At 35.3% G+C, this 20,814-nt stretch overlaps 1 protein-coding gene across 4 annotated transcripts in view; it reads left to right on the top strand.

Moving 5' to 3' along the window:
• tbxas1 (thromboxane A synthase 1 (platelet)) overlaps positions 1-20,814 on the top strand; it is a 78,348-nt gene that overhangs the window by 26,263 nt on the left and 31,271 nt on the right. For all 4 annotated transcript variants that reach the window (XM_051869780.1, XM_051869781.1, XM_051869783.1 and 1 more), the window contains 3 exons: positions 3,704-3,797; positions 13,012-13,064; positions 16,447-16,543. In XM_051869780.1, the coding sequence (XP_051725740.1) occupies positions 3,704-3,797; positions 13,012-13,064; positions 16,447-16,543 (244 nt within the window). The remainder of the gene's footprint in view (positions 1-3,703; positions 3,798-13,011; positions 13,065-16,446; positions 16,544-20,814) is intronic.

Below are 20,814 nucleotides of genomic sequence, written 5' to 3'. Positions count from 1 at the left end.
ATGGTAATTATATCCAAGATAGCGAACAAGTCAAGAAATACGATTTTTTTTTTTCAATACTGTAAAGTTGGATTCACAATTCCATTATTTGTGTGTACTGTGTGTTTGTCGTTTTTATTAGAGTATTGAATTAGCCTAGCAACATGCTATTGCCAAACTTTTAGCAAAATCTTCTGAATGTTGAACTCTCTTTTGTGTGTGAGTTTTAAATTACCTGCTGTTAATGTTTGAGGTTTTCAGTTTAGTCACTTTATGATCAGTTTTGGTTAGAATGCTGTCTTTGAACTTATATGCCTTCACAATATGGAAATATGCTACATTCTGCTTTATATGGGCTGTGACACACTTCAGTAACACCTGCTCTATAGAGCAACACATTAATTCTGATGTTCCCTAAAGAGGTTTTTGATTGAACTTCAGCTAAACTGGAACAAACTGTTGACGATGTTCCAAACTGCATGTTTTGAAGGACAAATCAACTTTAGTCCTGTTTTGCTGGAAGACTTTCCCACAGCTATTGGGGATAAACCTGATCTCACCCTGTTAAGCACTGTGGATGTCTTTCACATTAGTTCTGTGTTTACTTTTTAACCAATAATGACTTGAAAGACTGGAGGATGTTTGTCTGGTTGTGGTCTTGAATATATTTGTGCTGAAGTGAGAAATGATTTTGAATCTGGACATGGACAGATTGGGCTGGGGATTCATCGTCTTTCAGCACCGGACAAGCGTGTTAGGATGCAGCGTGCTTCTGGGTAATTAAGAGCATGTCATAAAATGAGTTATCATTCCAGCTTTTTTTACAGCATGTGTTAAGACCCGTTCTCTAATCTGACAATTAATATGGTAATGAACTCCTGCCGAGCTGGAGATTATGAAAGAGATGGATGTCAGAATCTTTTGGTTACAGTACTTTTTTTTTTTTTTTTTTTTTGAGGAAGATAAGTGGCAGTTACTTTTCGCCACAGTGCTGAAGTCAGAGTCTGATATTTCCAGCCAAACACGATTAGAAAAAACATACAAGAGTGTTTATTCAACTCTGGACACTTTTGACACTGGCTTTTAGACTATACACTCTGCACTAGATAAAAATATCAGTGGACATGCCTCATAGGAGAATTGTCAACTTTTTTTCTTCTTTAAAAAAAAAAAAAAAAAAAAAAAAAAATCTGACCTGTTATGACCTGTTACAAAATGGTTGCTCAATGTAAATAAATATATTAAAAATAATATATAAATAATATTTGGAAAATTATTTTTTAAAATTAATATTAAATATTTTCACTATTGTTGGCAAAGTTGCTGGTTGTGATGGAATTGATGCCACAAAAGGGCAGTCAGAATTGTGTAAAACAAATATAAAATAATTTTCATAAAATAAATTCTTAAATTAATTTTTTGGGGGTTCAGACAAAGGCTGAACCAATAAAATCTTTACATAAGATATTTTATTAATAGCAAAAATAAAGTAGACCGTTTTAATGTGACCTTCATATAACGAAGTTGAACTCTGTTAGTTTAAATAGAAATCAACTCTTGGGAAATTAAAGTGCCTGTAGTTGAAGAAAATGTGTTTCTTAACTTGCAAATGGTTTTAGGTGCACCAGTGTTAGCGATTATTTGCACATATTTGAATAAAGTACTCACTGTTCTCTTTCTCTGGTGGATTATTAAGACATTTGTGTTTAACTTCTAGGGGACAAAAAGGCACTCTTTGAGAGAATAACATCTTGTCATCTCCCACGGCTCACTTCAAAGTTAAAAGTGGTCGAAGCGCTGGTGTGTCAGCAGATGCAATCCTCATGCATAATGCAAGTCCCCTTTTCCATACTCTGAGGAAATGCAGCGCTTGCCAGTGCTTTCCGATACAGCTTGTGTCATCATGCCTTTGCACAAACCATCACTTACGCCCCATCTACAAGAAGCACAGGCTTGTCGTCAATGGGGGACAACTGGAAACATTGTCCTGGCCCATTTGACAAAGAAAGCACACTAAAGTATTGCCTTACTCATTGGGCCCAGGTAAAGAGGATATGCGTCCATAGACATTTTGTCCCAGGAATTTAAGCAGCAATTTAAGCAACCTAGAATGTTCCCGCTATCAACAAAGTTGTCTAATTTATGTAGGCCTATAATTATGTTTTCAGCTTCAATGACTCTTATAGTAGATTGCACAGTGTTATAATATTGTGTATATATATAAATATAAAATATTAATTTAACATTTATACTAAATTTAAAGATATATAGATTAAAATTATTATATGTGACCCATGCTGGCAAGCTGAGTTGCAATGAGCAAATTTTCAAAAATTAGTTATTGAGTTATTTTCACAATCTTCAAAATTATGTATGATTTGTTGGAACCAGAGAACAAATGACTGAGCTACACCTGTTTGAAGTCGATAGAGTCAGCAAAGTCAATTTTGAGAAAAATCAAGTTAAAGTTTTCTGAAGGTTCAAAACAAAATCACCTAGCAAACATACCTTAAAATCCCTGTTAATAACACCTAATTTGGCACACACCTCATCAAAACCAAATATCTATAGGAACTATTCAACTTTTTTTTTTTCAATATTTTACCTCAGTATTTTGAAGTAGCCTATTGTAATTCTGTTTATATGTATATATCGGGATTGTGTCTTTTGTGCGCACGATTCTGTTCTGTCAGTCAGCGCGAGTAAGATCGATTTGTTTACATCAGCATGAGTTTTTAAATCACATTTCATTGTCTCAGACTCATGCCATCAAAAATTCGCTATAAATATTCACAAAGTTGGAATGCTGCGCTTTAATACGATTCCAAACTTGGACTAATGAGGAAGTTGCTGAGGGGAAGTGCAAGTGGTGAAGCGAGCAGAGAAAAACTACATTTTTCATTGACAAAGGAAAGGTACTCCTCTCAGAAAAAATACAAATAAAGATACGTTTAGATGTTTAATTGCTATTTGGAGCAGTGGGATCGTTAGATGAGGGCTTAATGAACTTTTTGTGAAAACCTCAAATTCGACCAAAATTTTTGACTTGTTTTGCCAGTAGCTCGTAATTAACCCATGTGCGTTCGGACTCATTTTGCCAGCACGGGCCACATATATAAATTACATTATTATTGTTATTAAATTATTCATTTATCGTACTGCAGTACTATTTAAAGGTGCAATATGTAATGTTTTTGAATGTAGTAAAGCATAAAAATATATCATTTAGGAAACATGCTAAGTTCACATACTTGTTTCTCCGAAAAACAATTATACAGCCAGTTATTCTACTTTGAAATGTGTGTTCTGTGTCGGAATGTCTGTTTTTGTTTTGGTCTTTGTGATCCCGCCCACTGCCAATTTACCCAATAGTATTTCGAAACCCCAGGTTGCCAGTTGGTGGAAAACACTGCGTATTGCACTCACAGAAGCCAGGAAATGAACTGGGTCGGAGATCGCAGATTCTACCCGACCTAAAAAACCTCGGCATCCATCTAAAAAGCTCTATGACCAGTGGCATAGTAAAACATGGATAAATCAACTAATCAACTTACATTGTCAGGCTCGTCGCCTTCCATTGTCAATTGCTCTTGTTCCTGTTGCGTGTCTTCAATCTGGCAACCTGCGTGACCATATGTGGCTTTCTAATAATGAGGCAAAATCAGTCAAACTGTCCCCAAACTGCTGATGTTTACACTGAATGTCTTTGTCTTTGTTTTAATAGGTATTCCATCGCCCCTTTCTCCATCTTGGAACGATGTGGCATCAAGCACCCAAAGCCCTTTCCATTTTTTGGGAACCTCATGATGTTTCGAAATGTAAGACCTTTGGTTTATTTCATAATGAAACACAAAACTCATTTACGCACTTTCTCACTCATACACACCTTGTACCGCCCTCCCAAAGCTGGAAAAATGATATTTCTCTCACTGAGCCTCACTTCATTAGATGTGTTCATTAAAGATGACTCACCGCTAATGATATCTAATGCCATGTGATTTCCAAACAGATTACCCTCTGTGCTGAATGATGTACTTTTACGGCGATAATATAAAAGACGGACGGGGAGAGTGGGTGGGTTTAATATTGAAAAATTAATACTTTTAATTCCTCCTGTAAGTTTAATCTCCGTCCCAGGCTAAAATGTAGCAAATCAACAGCTACCTTGAGGATATTCATTTCTGTCTGTCTGTAGTTTAATGATAATGATTTGATGTGTATTATAGGAAATAAAGGCCAAAATTTCAAAGCTGTAGGGCTGTTCGATTCCACTGAGAGGTTTAAAGCGAGATTCATTTGTGAATGTGAACTGCCTGGATTCATCCAACAACCAATAATGTCATAAAAAGAACATTTCCGGCTCTTATTTCACCCTAAAAATCAAAAGAACAAAAGAAAATGAGGCTTATTTTTGGACTATTATATGACGAAGGGGACATATCAAAGAAGAAGAATAACACGTTCTGAAATTCATGTTCATTTTTCTATTCAACAGAATCCAATTGTTAATTTGTAATTTGAAATAAAAATTATTTTTTATAGTATACAATATTGTGAGACAGTAATATAATATATATTTTTTACTTTAAACAGCAATGAATAGTAATGATTTAAAAAAGGATTTAAGAAAGTAAAACATTTGGATGCATTACCTAAATGAGAATTTGTGCCTAAACTGTATGCAAAATATATTTTTATAATATTTTACAATAATGTTTTTTTTTTTTTTTTTTTTTTTTAAATCAATCAATCAATAAATATTAAATAAGTGTTTTTTCTTTTGATTTTTGGTAAAAAATTACCCGTTTTCATGAGATTCACACCAGCACACTGGCATATTTCAAATAAAGCTTTGATTCCAACTCTTATGCTGTTCTGGTGCTGAAGAGATTCTCAGATCAATATGTTACTGTCAGACAGCAATGGTTGACTGGACAGCATGTCGTTCACAACGCTCATTTCATTCTGTCTTTCTATCACCCGCATATGACAGGGCTCCCTCTTCCTTCTCTCCCTCTCGGTCTGCTTGTCTGTTTCCCTTTATCCGTCCATTTCATCTCAATTCACGTTTTCCTCGTTATGATTAAATGATATTAGATGGAAGTGAGAAAGGCATAAATGAATATGCAAGCATGCATAATTACTGCGTGTCTAGATGAAGCTCCCTCAGGTGAACTAAAGGTATGTGTGTGGGTTTTGCATGCTGTTATGCACCCTTTGTCTGTGCGTATTAGTGTGTGTGTAGATTTGTGCATACGTCAGCAGACTCAGTCTCACAAACAGTGGTCTCCAGAGCATTGCTCCAGCAGAATCCTCTGACCCACTTCTACAGGCCAACCTCTCAGCTAAATCCTGTAGGTCTGTGTGTGCGACTAGATGCACATTTTGTGTTACTGGCACTAGAGACACAGGCGCAATCCCCTCTCAAGAGGCAGGTGACTGCATTTCAAGTTAGAAATTCAGTGAGATGCAAAAGAGGAAAGGGGAGATGTTGAAAGAGAGAAAGCAAGGAGTATGGAAGAGAGGCATAGTCTACATTAGCTTAGTCAGTATTTGGGATTGATGACTTGGTTTCTAGATGGAAAAATAAAACACTTTAACCATACTCCCAGAAGTTGCATAAGGTCGACCAATCCAGTTTTGGAAATAGTCTGATTACAGTTTTGTGTGCATTAGTTTCTAGTACGAATGCACAAAGTGAACTCATTATGACTAGTCAATGGGACAAATAGGAGACTAATGGATGGGTAACACAGTCAGTTTAACTCTAATTTATGAGTAATGCATGGCATAAATACATTACTGGTCAAAAGTTTGGGGTTGTTTTTTTTTCTTTCTTTGTTTCTGAAATAAGTCTCAATGCTCACCAAGGCTGCATTTATGTGATCAAAAATACAGTAAAGCAGTAATATTATAGTTTTTTTTTTTTTTTTTTTTTTTTTTTTAAGGGGGGGGTATAATGCTATTTCATGTATTCTGACTTATTTACACTGTTAAAGAGTTTGATTATCATCCTAAACATGGCCAAAGTTTCAAAACACGAGTTGGACGTATGACGGAGTATTTCTGTTCCAAAAATTCTCTTCCAAATCGTCACAGGATTCTGACTTTTTTTTTTCGAGTATCGGCCTGAGTGACGTAAACGGGGGCGGAATTCCTTGTACGGGCACTTCTCCCGGAAGGGCGCGCGCGCACACGTCGACCAGAGTGAGAGCAAGAGCACGGCTATCAACGCGCGTTCAGGCTTATAGAAGTCGTCGGCAGCGCTGCACAGGTCACAGAAGTGCACGAAATCAACAATGTCACCAAAGAAGTGTGTTTTTGGTTGTGAGGGAAAGATAACCTTGCTTCCCAAAGAACGTAGTGTTCAGTGGAGCTGAGAGATTTGTTCTCACGCATTACATTGATGCGCTCTCAACATCTGTTATTAAAATAAAAATAGAAACTGATAGTTGCAATCACTTTTTTTATTGGTTAAAATGAATAGAGAATATCTTGTGTTTTTCCGTGGCTGCTCGAGCCCTCAGGATCGGCGCTTATGGTTTTATAAACAAGGCCCAGTTCTGCGCTGGATTTACAGATTGTTTGAAACTGAAGGATGGAGCGGTCACAGTGATAATGATCCCGGTCATGAGTCGGAACCGCAGGTGGTGAGTAAAACTGCTTCAAATGTCTGTTTTGTTGGCAATAGGCGCCAAGTGCATATAATGTAAACAACACGAACATAGTGAATTCATGAATTCATTATTCATCATTCACTATACGCTATATTCATTATAGTGATTCAAAAGTTATCCAGGGATAATGCGATGGTGTATTGTGTGTGTTTAAATACATCTGTTTAGCTGACCATTGATAGCTTGCAGCCGATCTCTACACAAAATCTGCGCATGCTTGTGACAGCTCGTCACTCTATCTCCGCTCACACGTCACACCTCCAGGCGCTCGGCTGTTTTCGGAAAGACTCGGTACAGCGTATGTATCTTTTATAAATATGATTAAACTAAAGACTTTTTGGAGATATGAAGGATGCAGTACTACTCTATAGGTACTCAAGATTAACATGATTGGCAGAAACTGTGTGTGATTACCCCCCCTTTAAATATGTTTTAAAATGTAATTTATTCCTGTGAATTTTCAGCATCATTACTCCTGTCTTCAGTGTCACATGATTCTTCAGAAATCATTCTAATATGCTGATTTGGTGCTCTCAGGATAGACTTATTATTAGTATCAATGTTGTATAATTTTGTGGAAACATTTCTTCAGAATTCTGTGAATACAAGGTTCAAAAGAACAGCATTTATTTGTAATAGAAATCTATTACAAAACATTACAATAAAGACATTATAAATGTCTTTTACTGTCAATTTTAATCAATTTAAAGGGTTAGTTCACCCAGAAATGAAAATTCTGTCATTAATTACTCACCCTCATGTCGTTCCAAACCTGTAAGACTTTCGTTAATCTTTGGAACACAAATGAAGATCTTTTTGATGAAATTTGAGAGCTTTCTGTCCCTCCATAGATAGCTATATGACTACCACTTTGATGCTTCAAAAAGTTCATAAAGAGATCAGAAAACTAATCCATATGAATTGAGCAGTTTAGTCCAAATTTTCTGAAGACATATGTTTGCTTTATATGATGAACAGATTAAATTTAGGCTTTTATTCACATATAAACATTCATCAACGCACCTATCAGTTGTGTTAAATGGAAGCTCAAGCATGTTTGCTTGACACTGGCGAGAACCAATGAGGTTCATTCTTGCGTGTTACGCAGCATGTTTGTGCTTCCACAAGAGTTTTGTTCTCGCACGTGAAGCAGGTTTGGTTGAGTTTTTGTTTATTTTCACTGATCAATGTTTATATGTGAGTAAAAGCCTAAATTCAATCTGTTCATCATATAAAACAATCGTGGCTCTTCAGAAAATTTGGACTAAACCACTTAATTAATATGGATTAGTTTTACGATCCCTTTATGATCTTTTTGAAGCGTCAAACTGTCAGTTGCGTAGCTGTCAATGGAGAGCGCCGGAGAGCTCTTAGATTTCATCAAAAAGATCTTCATTTGTGTTCAGAAGATGAACGAAAGTCTTACGGGTTTGGAACAACATGAGGGTGAGTAATTAATGACAGAATTTTTTTGGGAGAACTAAACAAAAGCTAAATAAAAGTAATAACTTCTTTCAAAAAAACAAAAACATCTTACTGACACCAAACTTTTGAACAGTACTGTACAGTGGCACATAAAACTAATTTTTACCCTGAATGTAGCTATATTCTTGAGAGAAGGAGATGTGAGGCAGATAGAGGTGAGGAGATAAAACAACAATGATATATTTGGAATGATTTGAAGGAGAAAAGAAAAAGAGAAGAAAGGGTGTGGGGGAGGATCATGGGTAACAGGAAGTGATGTACAGAGATGAGCAGCGTCTGGGATACAAGGGCAGATTGAGTCACATTTAGAGACTAGACGACAGAGTCTCTCGCAACCCACAGCAGCACATTATCATGACACAGTCCATTACCAAATACAACACTCACAGACATGAGATTTGGTCCATTTAAGATCCTAAACAACCTAGATGCGGTTCCTCTCTCTCTCTCTGTTGCCAGCACACATGCACTTACTTGCTTTCTCTTTATCCATAGGGGACCTATTTGGAAAACAGGATTTGTCTTGGTATTTTGAAATAAAAGAACTGCCGTTTTGTACTGTATGTAGACATCAACTTAATCTAACATTCACAATGTAAAGCTGCCTCCCTAGTGCGTCAAGTCTATTTACTGGAGCTAAGATACAAAAACAAGGAATTGTTGAAGGTTATAAACATATTAACAGAAAATCATCCATGCTACAGTTCAAACATTTAGGGTCAGTAAGGTTTTTTTAATGAAGTCTCTTATGCTCACCAAAGCTGAATTTGAAATATTATTACAATTTAAATAACTGTTTTCTATTTTAATATGTTTTAAAATGTAATGTATTCCTGTGATGGCAAAGCTGAATTTTCAGCAGTCATTGCTCCAGTCTTCAGTGTCACATGATCCTTCAGAAATCATTCTAATATGCTAATTTGGTGCTCTGGAAATGTTTCTTATTATTATCAATGTTGGAAACATTGTTATGCTATTTTATGTGCTGTTTCAGGATTCTTTGATGAATAGAAGGTTCAAAAGGATAGCATTTATTTGAAACCGAAATCTTTTGTAACATTATAAAAGTATTATTGCATATAGAAGTCTTATGTGGAAAGAAAAACAGCCTGTTTAAAGGTGCAATAAGTGATTTAAATCACCAAAACAAACATGCTACTACCCAAATGGATCACACCCCTATCTTGATAGCTATGCTCCCAAATTCACAAACATGCTATGCAGTTCAGGCACCTCCCCTCTCATGAGTGTATACCCCCCTTACTGCTGATTGGCTACAAGTGTGTTTTGGTGCTCGGTCCGATCCACTTTCAACAGCGTTTCACAGAAATTGCAGAGAGTCAGAGAGAGGCAAAATGCTCACTAAAAGCTAAATGATGTCTGATTCATTTTGCACACCAAACTGGTAAGCACTTGCAAAAATTGCAAGATCCAATCAGATTGCATAATTTATAAGCAAGAGTCTGCGTGCAAAGGTTTCTTAGATCTTGGAACTGATTTGCTACATTTAGTGCTTTTGGGGAAGAAATAATTACTGGATTTGACAAGTTTGCCAGGTTCATGGCATTGAATCATTGAAAGATATGTAGAGTTTTGTTTGAGGCACATAGTAAGTAGATATCTAGCCAGAATTTTAGAGTATGCTTTGTTTTTTGAGTAATATCTTTAAATAAATTACTTTTATTTTTGGACAGACAAAATATGTGAGTTCAAAGCCTACAAAAATACGTGAGTTCAAAGCCTACATAAATTAATCTCATTTGCCGAGACTACTGATTTTTTTTCAGTATCGCTCCATTATCAATTGGAAATCTATTTCAGATTTACTCACTTGTAAATGTGGAACACAAACACAAAAGAAGATATTTTGAAAGTCAGTAGGGTTTCATTTTCTACTCTAACCCGTTGACTTTCAATGTATGGCCAATTTTTTTTTTTTTTTTTTTTTTCTACAGAAAAATGTCAAAGTCATACAGTTTTAGAGTAAATGATGATAGAATTTGTTTTTGGCACAGTACAGTGTTCAGACCTGCGCAGAGGTCAAGGTCATGTGTGTGCTAGAAAAAAGTGGCTAATCTTTTTAAGAGAATTCCAATAGGATCGCTGAGTGTCCGCTTCAGTCAGGCCCAGCGATATTGATCGTATCCATCCAGGATGAATCCCCAATGAAGCCAAAGGCAGGGGTGGCTCATTTGTTTGAATTGAGCCTCTGGTCTCCTGTTTAACTTCACTATGGCACTGCCAGATGTACGCGCAGCCTCTTCCGTATGACAGAACAGTAATAAAAGGCTGAAGGAGAGGACATCAGGATGGAAGGGCACACCCCACTGCTTAATGCTCACTGAGGAACACACGCACACACATACGTCTCTGCCTAATGCCCACCAGGGAAACTGCAGGAATGGTGGGATGAAGAAGGGAGGGCAGGCGGTTTGGTGCCAGCACTGTCGACTCCTTCATTAGTAGAGACAGCAGAGCCACCGGCTGCCATGCATACCAAACTAGCACTCTTTTTGTGTGTGTGTGTGTGTGTGTGTGTGTGTGCGTGCGCGCGCTTAACAGTCAGTACTTGATGTTCATTGTTTGCTTTGTTGTGTAACTTCTTAACCATATCCCACCAGCATCTATAAACACAGTGCAATCTCAACAGACTTATGTGCAAAGTTTAATATGTTCTTCCATTCTGAATGGGGATATAATAATATTCCTGTTATTGTGTTATGGTTATGGATATTTCAGGATAATATTCTCAGTAGACCTCAATAAACCTTCAGAGAGCCCATAAACCAGGAGAGCCAAGCGCAGTCAGTGTCTGCTCTGTACTGACCCCTACTGGTATATAAGTGCAGTCACTCAGTGGTGCCTGTCTTCCTACAGTAATCACCTACAGCAGAGATGTCCAAACCTGCTCCTGGAGTGCCTCTGTCCTGCAGAGTTTAGCTTAATTAGCTGGCTTAGGTGTGTTTAATTGAAGTTGGGGCTAAACTCTGCTGGACAGTATCCCTCCAGGGGCATGATTGGACACCCCTAACCTACAGTATTACATCATTAAAAGCCACAGTGACAGATCTCTATTGTGCATGGAAGTCTTAGGCTGCGCCCGAAATGGCATACTTCTCTAATAGTAGGCGAAAAACAGTATGTGACAAAAGAAGTATGTCCAAATTCACAGTAAAAGAGTAGGCTATTGCGTCCCACAGTGCTACAAACCATACCCCTACTAATTATGCCCCCTACCTCAAGTTACGCCCCCCCCCACACACACACAATGAAACACACTGAAATCGCTGATGTCGTCACTAGTACTGCTCTTCTTCTACTTCGCTTTCCTCACTTTTTAAGCTTCACTATCGCCACCTAGTGATAAGGCGTACAGATTGTATAGCATAGCTACGACGCCGTAGTCATCCTGTTTGTTTTCGTCATCTTTTAAAGTGTTTTAATTATGAAACTACAGTAAATTTTATTTTTATGGAAGGGGAAGGTTTAGGGCAAGGTTTAGGTGTGGGGGGGGGGGGGGTTAGGTTTTTAACTATAATTGCGTGAGTCTGTATTAATTTGTTAGCATAATTTATTTTGTTTTACTACAAGCTGTTATTTCATGCTTAATAAGATTCGAAAGCAATATAAGCTCAAATTAAAAAATCTCATACATAAAACATAAAAAAATTTACTTCAAAAGATTGTTTTAGTCAGTGGCGTCCATGCTTGTTTCTTAACGGGAGGCGTAACTTTTAGTAGGCATAATTTAAGGGGCCGAACCTTCTCAGGGGAGAGGATTTGTGAATGGTGGTGAAGCGACGCAACTAACGTTGGTAGGTCACGTGGTAATGACAGCATGGAGAATGTTATCCAGATTACATACATACTATATAGAGCATACTTTTTCAGCAGTCGTGAAGTAATTACTTTTTCAAAATAAGTACCTACTCGAGAGTATGCGATTTCAGACGCAGCCTTAGCCTTATTAGATCGACAGTGGTATCCAAGAAAAGACAGAGCTGAAATAAATAATCACTTTAAACAACGTGATGGCAAAGCTGTGCAAATGTTTGTGAATATGCTAATCTTGTAGAAAAAAGCCCACCTACTGAGAACAAAAAGATACAAATTTGCAAGTCTCTCTTACTCACTTTATTAACATGTGTTATTGCACAATATTTGCAAAGCATAAATTTAAAAACTGACAAGAAGAAAAGTTACCTGTAATAAAAAAAATATTAATTTAATATAGCAATATACAATAAAAATTACAGTAAAATAATCATATTTTATGATGTATATTGTTATTATTTAAAAAAAAAACTAAAAGAAACTTATTAAAAGAAAATTATTTGATTTTATGAGTTCTGGATGATGGCAAAGTTGTACAATTGTTTGTGAATATGCTAATCTTGGAGAAAGATATCCTCAGATATCACTCATATCTCTCTCACTCTGCAAAAAAAATATTTGTTGCAGAAAAAAAAAAATTAGCTAGAATTAAAAAAAAAAAACTAATAGAAAAAACAAATAATAATAATAATAAAAAAATAAAAATACTACAATGAAAAATAAACTAAATACAATGATCTTATGAAAAATAAATATAAAAAATCAGAGGTGGTCATCTCACATGCAGCATTGTTTGACCTGTCATTCAGTTATCACCCTCATATAAGACATAACAGAACTGTGGAGCATTTTCAACCCTGAATCTTTCAAAGATTTTTGAATTGTGTTGCATTTCATTGTTAATTTTGATGGTTGTAGATGATGTGAAAGTCTTTGACAGTCTCTAAAATAAATAAAACGACAAGTGTGACTTGAATATTCATATATTCTCTAATATGTTTTCATACTGATATGTGGATTTTCTGCTCTTGCTCAGGGTTTCTTTAAGGCACAAACTGACCTCGTAAAGCAGTATGGACGGATTTGTGGGTAAGTCTCTCTGGATTTTACTCTTACTGTTATTCAGGCATCTATCAAATGAATAAATATAAATGAAAACTGATTGAATTTACATTATGTCTTGATGTCTGAGAGGAACACTTTTTTTTTTTTTTTAATTTGGGAAAGCTTTTGTCGAGGGCATTAACAAACACAAATATGCGAAATCATTTGTTTTGCCTAGTGAAACATGAATGACTTCTCATTACCCACTGTGTAATAGAAATGATTTTTTTCTGATTATATTTCTGATGAAAAGTGCACTACATGATTGCTCTAGTCATTTCCACATTTATAGAATTACTTTAACACAAAAGCGCCTGCATAACACCCATCACACATGAAGCCCTTGTTCACGGTCCTGTCATTCATATTCAGACAGCATGAGCCACTCACAGGGCACCCAGTGTCCTCTAATTTAGTCCATTGCTAGCCAGACATTGTGTTTTAATATGCCTGCTTCTGAGAGGCCGACTTCTCCTCGGGGAGATCAAAGCAGTGAGTGCCACTGGGCTTCCTGTGTTTAATATGAGCAGAATGGAAGGGAAGAGAATCAGAATGACGCTGGTTTTGTCTGCTTGTGTGTGTGTGTTCATTGGGATCTGGAAAAGGGGATCTAATTCGGAGTCGTGTGGATATATGTCAGGAGACATTACGACATCTTTCAGTTAAAGTAATCCAAGAGGCTGAGCTTCTCGCCAAAATCAAAGGGCTTTGAAATACATATCAGTGCTCCGCATGCTCCTTAAAAACCCTTGTCGGTTCCTGAAGTACAAGACATCAGTCATCTAAGTTCAGATGTTTCGGCGCATTGCAGGAGTGCTTGACTTAAAACGTTGGGAATTTTTGCTGGCGAAGGTGTCATTTATTTTTTGCTCTACCCAAAAATATCCTTCAGATATGGTTTGAGAACATCTTGAAATGGCTTCTAACCAGAATCACTAGTGAAAGAAATAGTGGTCAACTGATATGGGCGTTGAAATGGTCGACAGGGCAGATTGTTGGATGGCATATATTATACAGTGTATTGCAGTGACATTCACACATTTTAAATGAGAATTAAGTGTCTAGTACTTTGAGGAAACCGCATATTGTTGAGTCTACAAATTACTGTCAAGATACTTAATAGTCATCTACACTATATTATGGAAGCCTGTTTTTGTCACAGTTTATAAAAAATGAAAAGTATAAAAATGATCAAAATTGTGATGTATCTCATTATTATAATTTCTAATAATGACTTACTATATCATAAATTATTGGTAAACTTATGACTGAACATTAACTCATAATTTTAAGATTTTTTTTCCTAAATTCCTAAAGATTTTTTTTCTCATTATAATGAGAAACTCTCATAATAATGGCTTAGTATCTCATAATAAAGAAAAACTTTATCATAATGAGTTAATATTAAGTCATAATGAGATTTTTTTCTAAATATTTTAACATCTTGCAATGAGAAACTTGCTCATAATGACTTAGTATCTTGTAATAATTAGACACTTTCTTATAATGACTTGGTTTTTCATAATATTGAGACACTTTCTCATGATTATAAAAATATTTCACATAATATTTCCCATAAAAATGTGAAACTTTAATTGTTATGACTTATAAGTCATCATTTTCATTACGAGAAAGTTTGTCATTATGACTTACAGAACCATATTTTTTTTTACAACACTTTATAATAAGGTTCAAATAGTTTCATGAACTAACAATGACTGACTATATATGACTGACTATATATGTTTTCTACAGCATATATTATCTAGCATATATATACTGTGTGTATATATATATATATATATACACACACACACACACACACACACACACATTTTGTACATAATACACAAACTAATTGTGGTTACTATAATTTAAAATGTTAAAAATGTATTAAGTAAAATAAATAAATAATAAAAAGATTAATAAATGCTGTAGTATTGTTTTGTTAGTGTAGTTTCATTAGATATTGATCATTGTTAGTTAACTAGTCAAGTCGAGTCACCTATTTATATACAGTAGCTTTTTATACGATACAAATTGTTTTCAGCTTTACAGAGATAGACAGGAAGATAATGATCCAGTGACGCAAACAGAATTCAATTCAGCTGTAAAGCAGCTCTAAAAAAGACAATAGTAAACAGTCATTATTCAGTTGAAATCAGTTCAGTTTGGTTCAATAACTGTGTAAAGTTCATCAATTATAGAATGAGTTAATTTAATCTATAAAGCAGCTCTGGAGAAAACAGTGATGTCGTCATGATCCAGCTCAGTTCAGTACCGCTACTGTAATTCAATCCTATTTTAAACCGTTATCGTATGATACATTTACTGAAAAACAAGACCGTAATGATGATCTTTTTCATGTGAACAATATTTCCGTCTATCTTGCATATATCAGTCTGTATTGCACGTGAGAGACTTTTTCACAAAGCTCTTCGGTTTGCGAACAGACCTCCGGCGCAGATGCATAGATAAACCAAAACATACTAATGAGATCAGTGTTTTATAGGTCACTTAGCTGCAAGCTTAATTAAACTCATCCTGCTCCTAGAGCCATGTGGACTGCCAATGTCAGCTTCATTAGCAGAAGATGATATGAAGAGCCTATGCGCTCTGCTCTGAGTTTTACTTAGCAAACTGACACCGCACATAAAAGGAGAGTACAGTAAATGATAAGAGTGATCTGTCTCTGCTGCGCTTGCCTCCAGCGGAGTCCCAGCTGGGCTTAAATGTGCTTTACAGCCACTGGACACTGTAATGAACCTAAGCGTATCCTTTTGCTGGAAAAGGGAAGCTTCCAAAAGCTTGTATGAACTATATGAAGGTTATAGAAGGTTTCATATTCAATTATCAGTACGTTTAATTATGTGTTATAGTTTCTGCTATTTCCTGTGAAATTGATTCTCAGAAATAAAAAAAGAAATAAAATGACCGGTAGTTGCATTTTAGAGGAAGGTGGTCTCTCATGCTGGCACATGCAAGGGCACACATGTGCTTGCAGTCCTCCATTTCACAGCATTGACGGTACTACCTCGCCACATCTCAGCAGTGAAAGCTGCCATGCGTGACTACAAAAAAAGGAACTACCCAGCAGCCTCCTCAAATTTCTCTTTACTGAGCTGACCTTGACACACACACACACACACACACACACGCACACATGATGTGTGTCTGTACCCCGTCAGTGATATGACAGGGAAGATGGTGTCTGCGGGGTTTACAGCCACAGATGTGCTACTTTATCTGTGTATGAGTGTGTGCATTCGTCCTTTGTTCTTTTGTCTCCTGCCATTCCCCTGAAATTTGACTGGTGTGCTGTTATTTATTCATTTCATCTTGTTTGTTTGCTGTATGTGTGTGTCAGTTATTATATAGCCCGGCGGCCTATAGTGATCATAGCAGACCCGGATATGCTGAGACTGGTGATGGTGAAGGAATTCAATAAGTTTCCCAACAGAATGGTGAGTGGCATTACGTTTACAATGTAATATCTCACAAACACACACACTCAGCAATTCATCTCAAGTTGTATTATTAGGCCTGAATATACACTGCAAAAATGACTTCTTAATGAGTTTTTAATTAGTATTTGTTGACTTTCTTTTCAGTAAAAAATATCTGAAAATCCTAAAACACATGTAAAAATGTACTTCAGAAGCAACATTGCATAAGATATTAAGACTTGTTTTCATATATTGTTGTTATTGTTAACTAAACCTAAAAGTATTAAAAATATTTTTTACAGAAATAAAGCCTACTGTACATAAAATATAAATATTTCATTAAAAACTTAAACTTAACCAAATGAAAATTTGAAATGTTGCCTTGGCACCTAACTGAAATAAAATAATTTGAAGTACTAAAATTACTAAAACTAAAAATGATCTCATTTCCAATTATATAAATATATACATATTTATATATACAATCGTGTGTGTGTGTGTATATATATATGTATATGTGTGTATATGTATATTTGTGTATTTTATATATATATATATATATATATATATATATATATATATATATATATAAATTACTAAAACTTGAACGATGAAAATGAAAATATTAAAATAAAAGCTAATTCAAAATATTAATAAATACTATTATAGTGTATAAAATAACACTGATATAATTGTATTTTGTCTTTTTGCACTGGCAGATTTTTTTTTTTTTTTTTTTTTACTTTTGTTTAAATTGTTTAAACTTAAAACAAGTGGGAGAAACAAGATATTGAGAAAGAAATATTGTCTAAACATGTCTTAATTTCTTATGCAGTGTTGCTTCTATATATTTTAAGGATATTTTAATGGGTAAATAAGACATAAATACTCATTAAAAATATGATTTTTTTGCAGGGTACACAAGTACACGAATTTGCATTTGCTTTTAACTTTGCAAGCTTGATTCACACATACATTCTGAAACAATTGTCGCATTATAGCAGGCATTAGCATGTAATGCTAAACGGTTCAGGAAAGCAAAACAGAAGTTTTCTAAATATTTAAAAAATAAATTTATATCATTTTTATTTCTATACTTATTTATGCATGGTATCTAAAATTTATTTAGCATAAACCAAACTGTAAAAGATGAGTGATTACATCTACATTTGTATAATATAAGCTAATTCATGCATAGCGACTTAATATTCTAGAAATAGCTTGGAAAATTAAAATAACTCATCCATTACTCATCCACAGACTTGTTTGCTGACAAGTTTCACATTAACATCATTTGCAACTCATGTATCATCTAGAAGTCAGAGTTTTCTACTTGTAAATAAGTCTTCACTTAATCATTAATGTGCTCAAAACTGTTATACATTTTTTTGGGTTCCACTTGAAGGCCGCATTAGTGGCAGTGACACCAATTCCTGAGTGATATCATCACATAACTAAGCGATTGTTTGTCCACAACATGATCATTTATGATCACAGATACACATAGCATCTCCCATAAATGATAAAATCAGCTAAATCAATGACAGGGCCAGTTTGATGCATTACTTGCACCTTTTTCTGCAGTCGATGGGATTGATATGTAGGTGTGTATTTTGTGTATTGCCAAAAAGGCTTTAGAGCTTTGAACTCAGTCAGTCCAGGGAGGTCAAAAACTAATGATCACATGACTTATGTATCAAAGCAGAGTCAAAGGTCATGAGATCGCCTTGCTGCTGAAGCTGAGCCTGCTGGGTAAATGATTATGGCAGGGCCAGATCAATACTGAGGCCATGTGCACCACTGGGGCTTATCAACTACCTCTTGACCTGTTTGTGTGCATGGATGTGTACGTACAAATGTACAACGTAAAGCACATCTACACCCAGCAGTAGGAGAAAACTCATAAAGTAGATTGCCATGGCACGAAAAAACAAACGTGTTGGCAGCCGTTAGCACAAATATGTACCTCCAAACACACACATGGACACACAAACTCAAGGTCGGCCCAGTACAAAGCTCTGCCACCTGGCCTTAGTTACAGCACTACCTTTCAGGCCAACAACTTATACATAGCCAACTCAGTGTACAAAAGTAGTTTTATTGACTCCGAGACTTGTGTTTAGAGTCTGAGAAAGGTCTTTATACTTTGCTGTGGTCTGTCTATTAAGCCTGTCCTTTACGCAAGTATGGAAATCTGCGTGTGGAAGTCTCTCGCCTTTATGCGAAATTCCCTATCATGTGGATTCCTATTGAAATGAGTGGATTTTGTGTGCAAAAATTAAATGGTAAATCCTGAGAATGCAATATACTGACTGAAAAAATTCACCAAACAATGGTAAAGGTCAATTTAAACAAAGAACAATAACTGTTATAACTATAATGATAACTCCACATCAGTGCATGATATCGTTCTGTTTGTGAATGGTCCTTGAATGCAATAGTATCCAGCTGCAGAACCACAGTGCCATTATATATTAATAAATGTGTAACCGTGTTGTAAAGTGTTTCTCATTTGACTGTATTATGTGATATGTTCATGTCATTACAAATAATAGGAAGACACAGAGTATGTGACGTACTGTAGACCTCAGTCAACCCTGAAAACAGAATTAATATGTTTAATGTTAGTAATATCTCTACACTGACAAATGCAAAACAAACAAACAAAAAAAAAAACGTATGACCGTTTTATTTATAAACAATAAATACAAAGCATACAGTAACTTCATCACAAAAAGCCCACTTACAACACCCAATCCGAAAAGTAATCGAACTGATCACAGGAAAATATTCTATACAATAAAGTATGACAACAAGTACAATGATAAAATGATAAAGACATGCACAGATTCAACATTTTTTGGTTGCTACATCATGACAGAAATATTGCAGACAACTCATCGTATTCTCCATAATATTAAATGTCCATATCTCTGTGTCTTTAAGTACAATTTGTAACAACATGAACATGAAGGAAATAATATTATTACGTAATACAGTCAAATGGAAAACATTTTATATATGGTTACACATTTATCAATATATTTTCAAGATTAAAAAGTTACAAGTATTTGGTCTCATTAGTTTCATCAGTTTATGCAGTATGAACTAACAACAAAACGTTGTGTTTGTATTATCCATTAATATTATTTAAAAAAAAATATTGCTCACTGTAGGCTACATACTGCATCATATATTATGCATGTATGAACAGAAAAGTGACTTTATTTAAAAGTATTGTTGTTAAATATTGTAGATATCCATCCGATCAAAATCCATGTGAAAATATAACTCTATTACTTTAAATGTGACCGCACCTGAAGACTAATGCTAAGGCCTGCTGTAGCGCCTCTTGTGGCAAAACTGAGAATGCAATATACTTGTGTTGTGTTATGAATTGAATTCTGACACGTTTCAAAACCTTGACGTGTGAAATCAACCAAGCTAACAATTTTTAGTTCCCAGAATATTCTCATAATGTTAGTTTTTGGTTCCCAGAATGTTCTTTTTTAAGGTTTGTTTTTGGTTAGCCAGGAAAATTTTCTTAACGAAAATAGAATGTTAGTTTTTGGTTTGTAGAACATTATTCATAGAACATTATTCTACAATTATGTTCTACGTTATTCTAACATTCCCCTTACATTATTCTCATGTTATTTTAACATTCCTATAACGTTATTCTAACGTTCCTCTAACGTCAGTCTTTGGTTCCCAGAACGTTAGTTTTTGGTTCCTAGAAAATTATTTTTTAAGGTTTGCTTTTAGTAAGCCAGGAAAGTTTTCTTAACGGAATGTTAGTTTTTGGTTTGTTTTGGCTCCCAGAACTTTCTTTTGTAAGGTTTGCTTTTGGTTAGCCAGGAAAGTTTTCTTAACGGAAATATAACGTTAGTTTTTGGTTTGTAGAACATTATTCTAACGTTCCCCTAATGTTGTTTTAATGTTCCTCTAATGTTCTTCTAATGTTATTCTAACGTTCCCTTAACATTATTCTCACGTTATTTTAATGTTCCTGTAACGTTATTTTAATGTTCCTGTAACGTTATTTTAACATTCCTATAATGTTATTCTGTCTTTCTCCTAATGTTATTCTAACGTTCCCCTAATGTTATTCTAAAGATATTTTAACTTTCCAGTAACGTTCTCCTAACGTTATTCTAACATTCCCAGAACGTTCTCATTACCCCAATGCATGTACACAGCTTTCTGTGGAAGACAGGAGAAAGCGCGTGCTGGAGAAGCGCATGCGTGCAGATCAGAGGCAAGCAGTAAATGGAGATAGAAACAAACCG

This window comes from Ctenopharyngodon idella, chromosome 18 (assembly GCF_019924925.1).
Source record: "Ctenopharyngodon idella isolate HZGC_01 chromosome 18, HZGC01, whole genome shotgun sequence".
Taxonomy (NCBI): Eukaryota; Metazoa; Chordata; class Actinopteri; order Cypriniformes; family Xenocyprididae; genus Ctenopharyngodon; species Ctenopharyngodon idella.
Note: the sequence above shows the minus strand (reverse complement) of the source record. Positions and strands in the feature narration are given on the sequence as shown.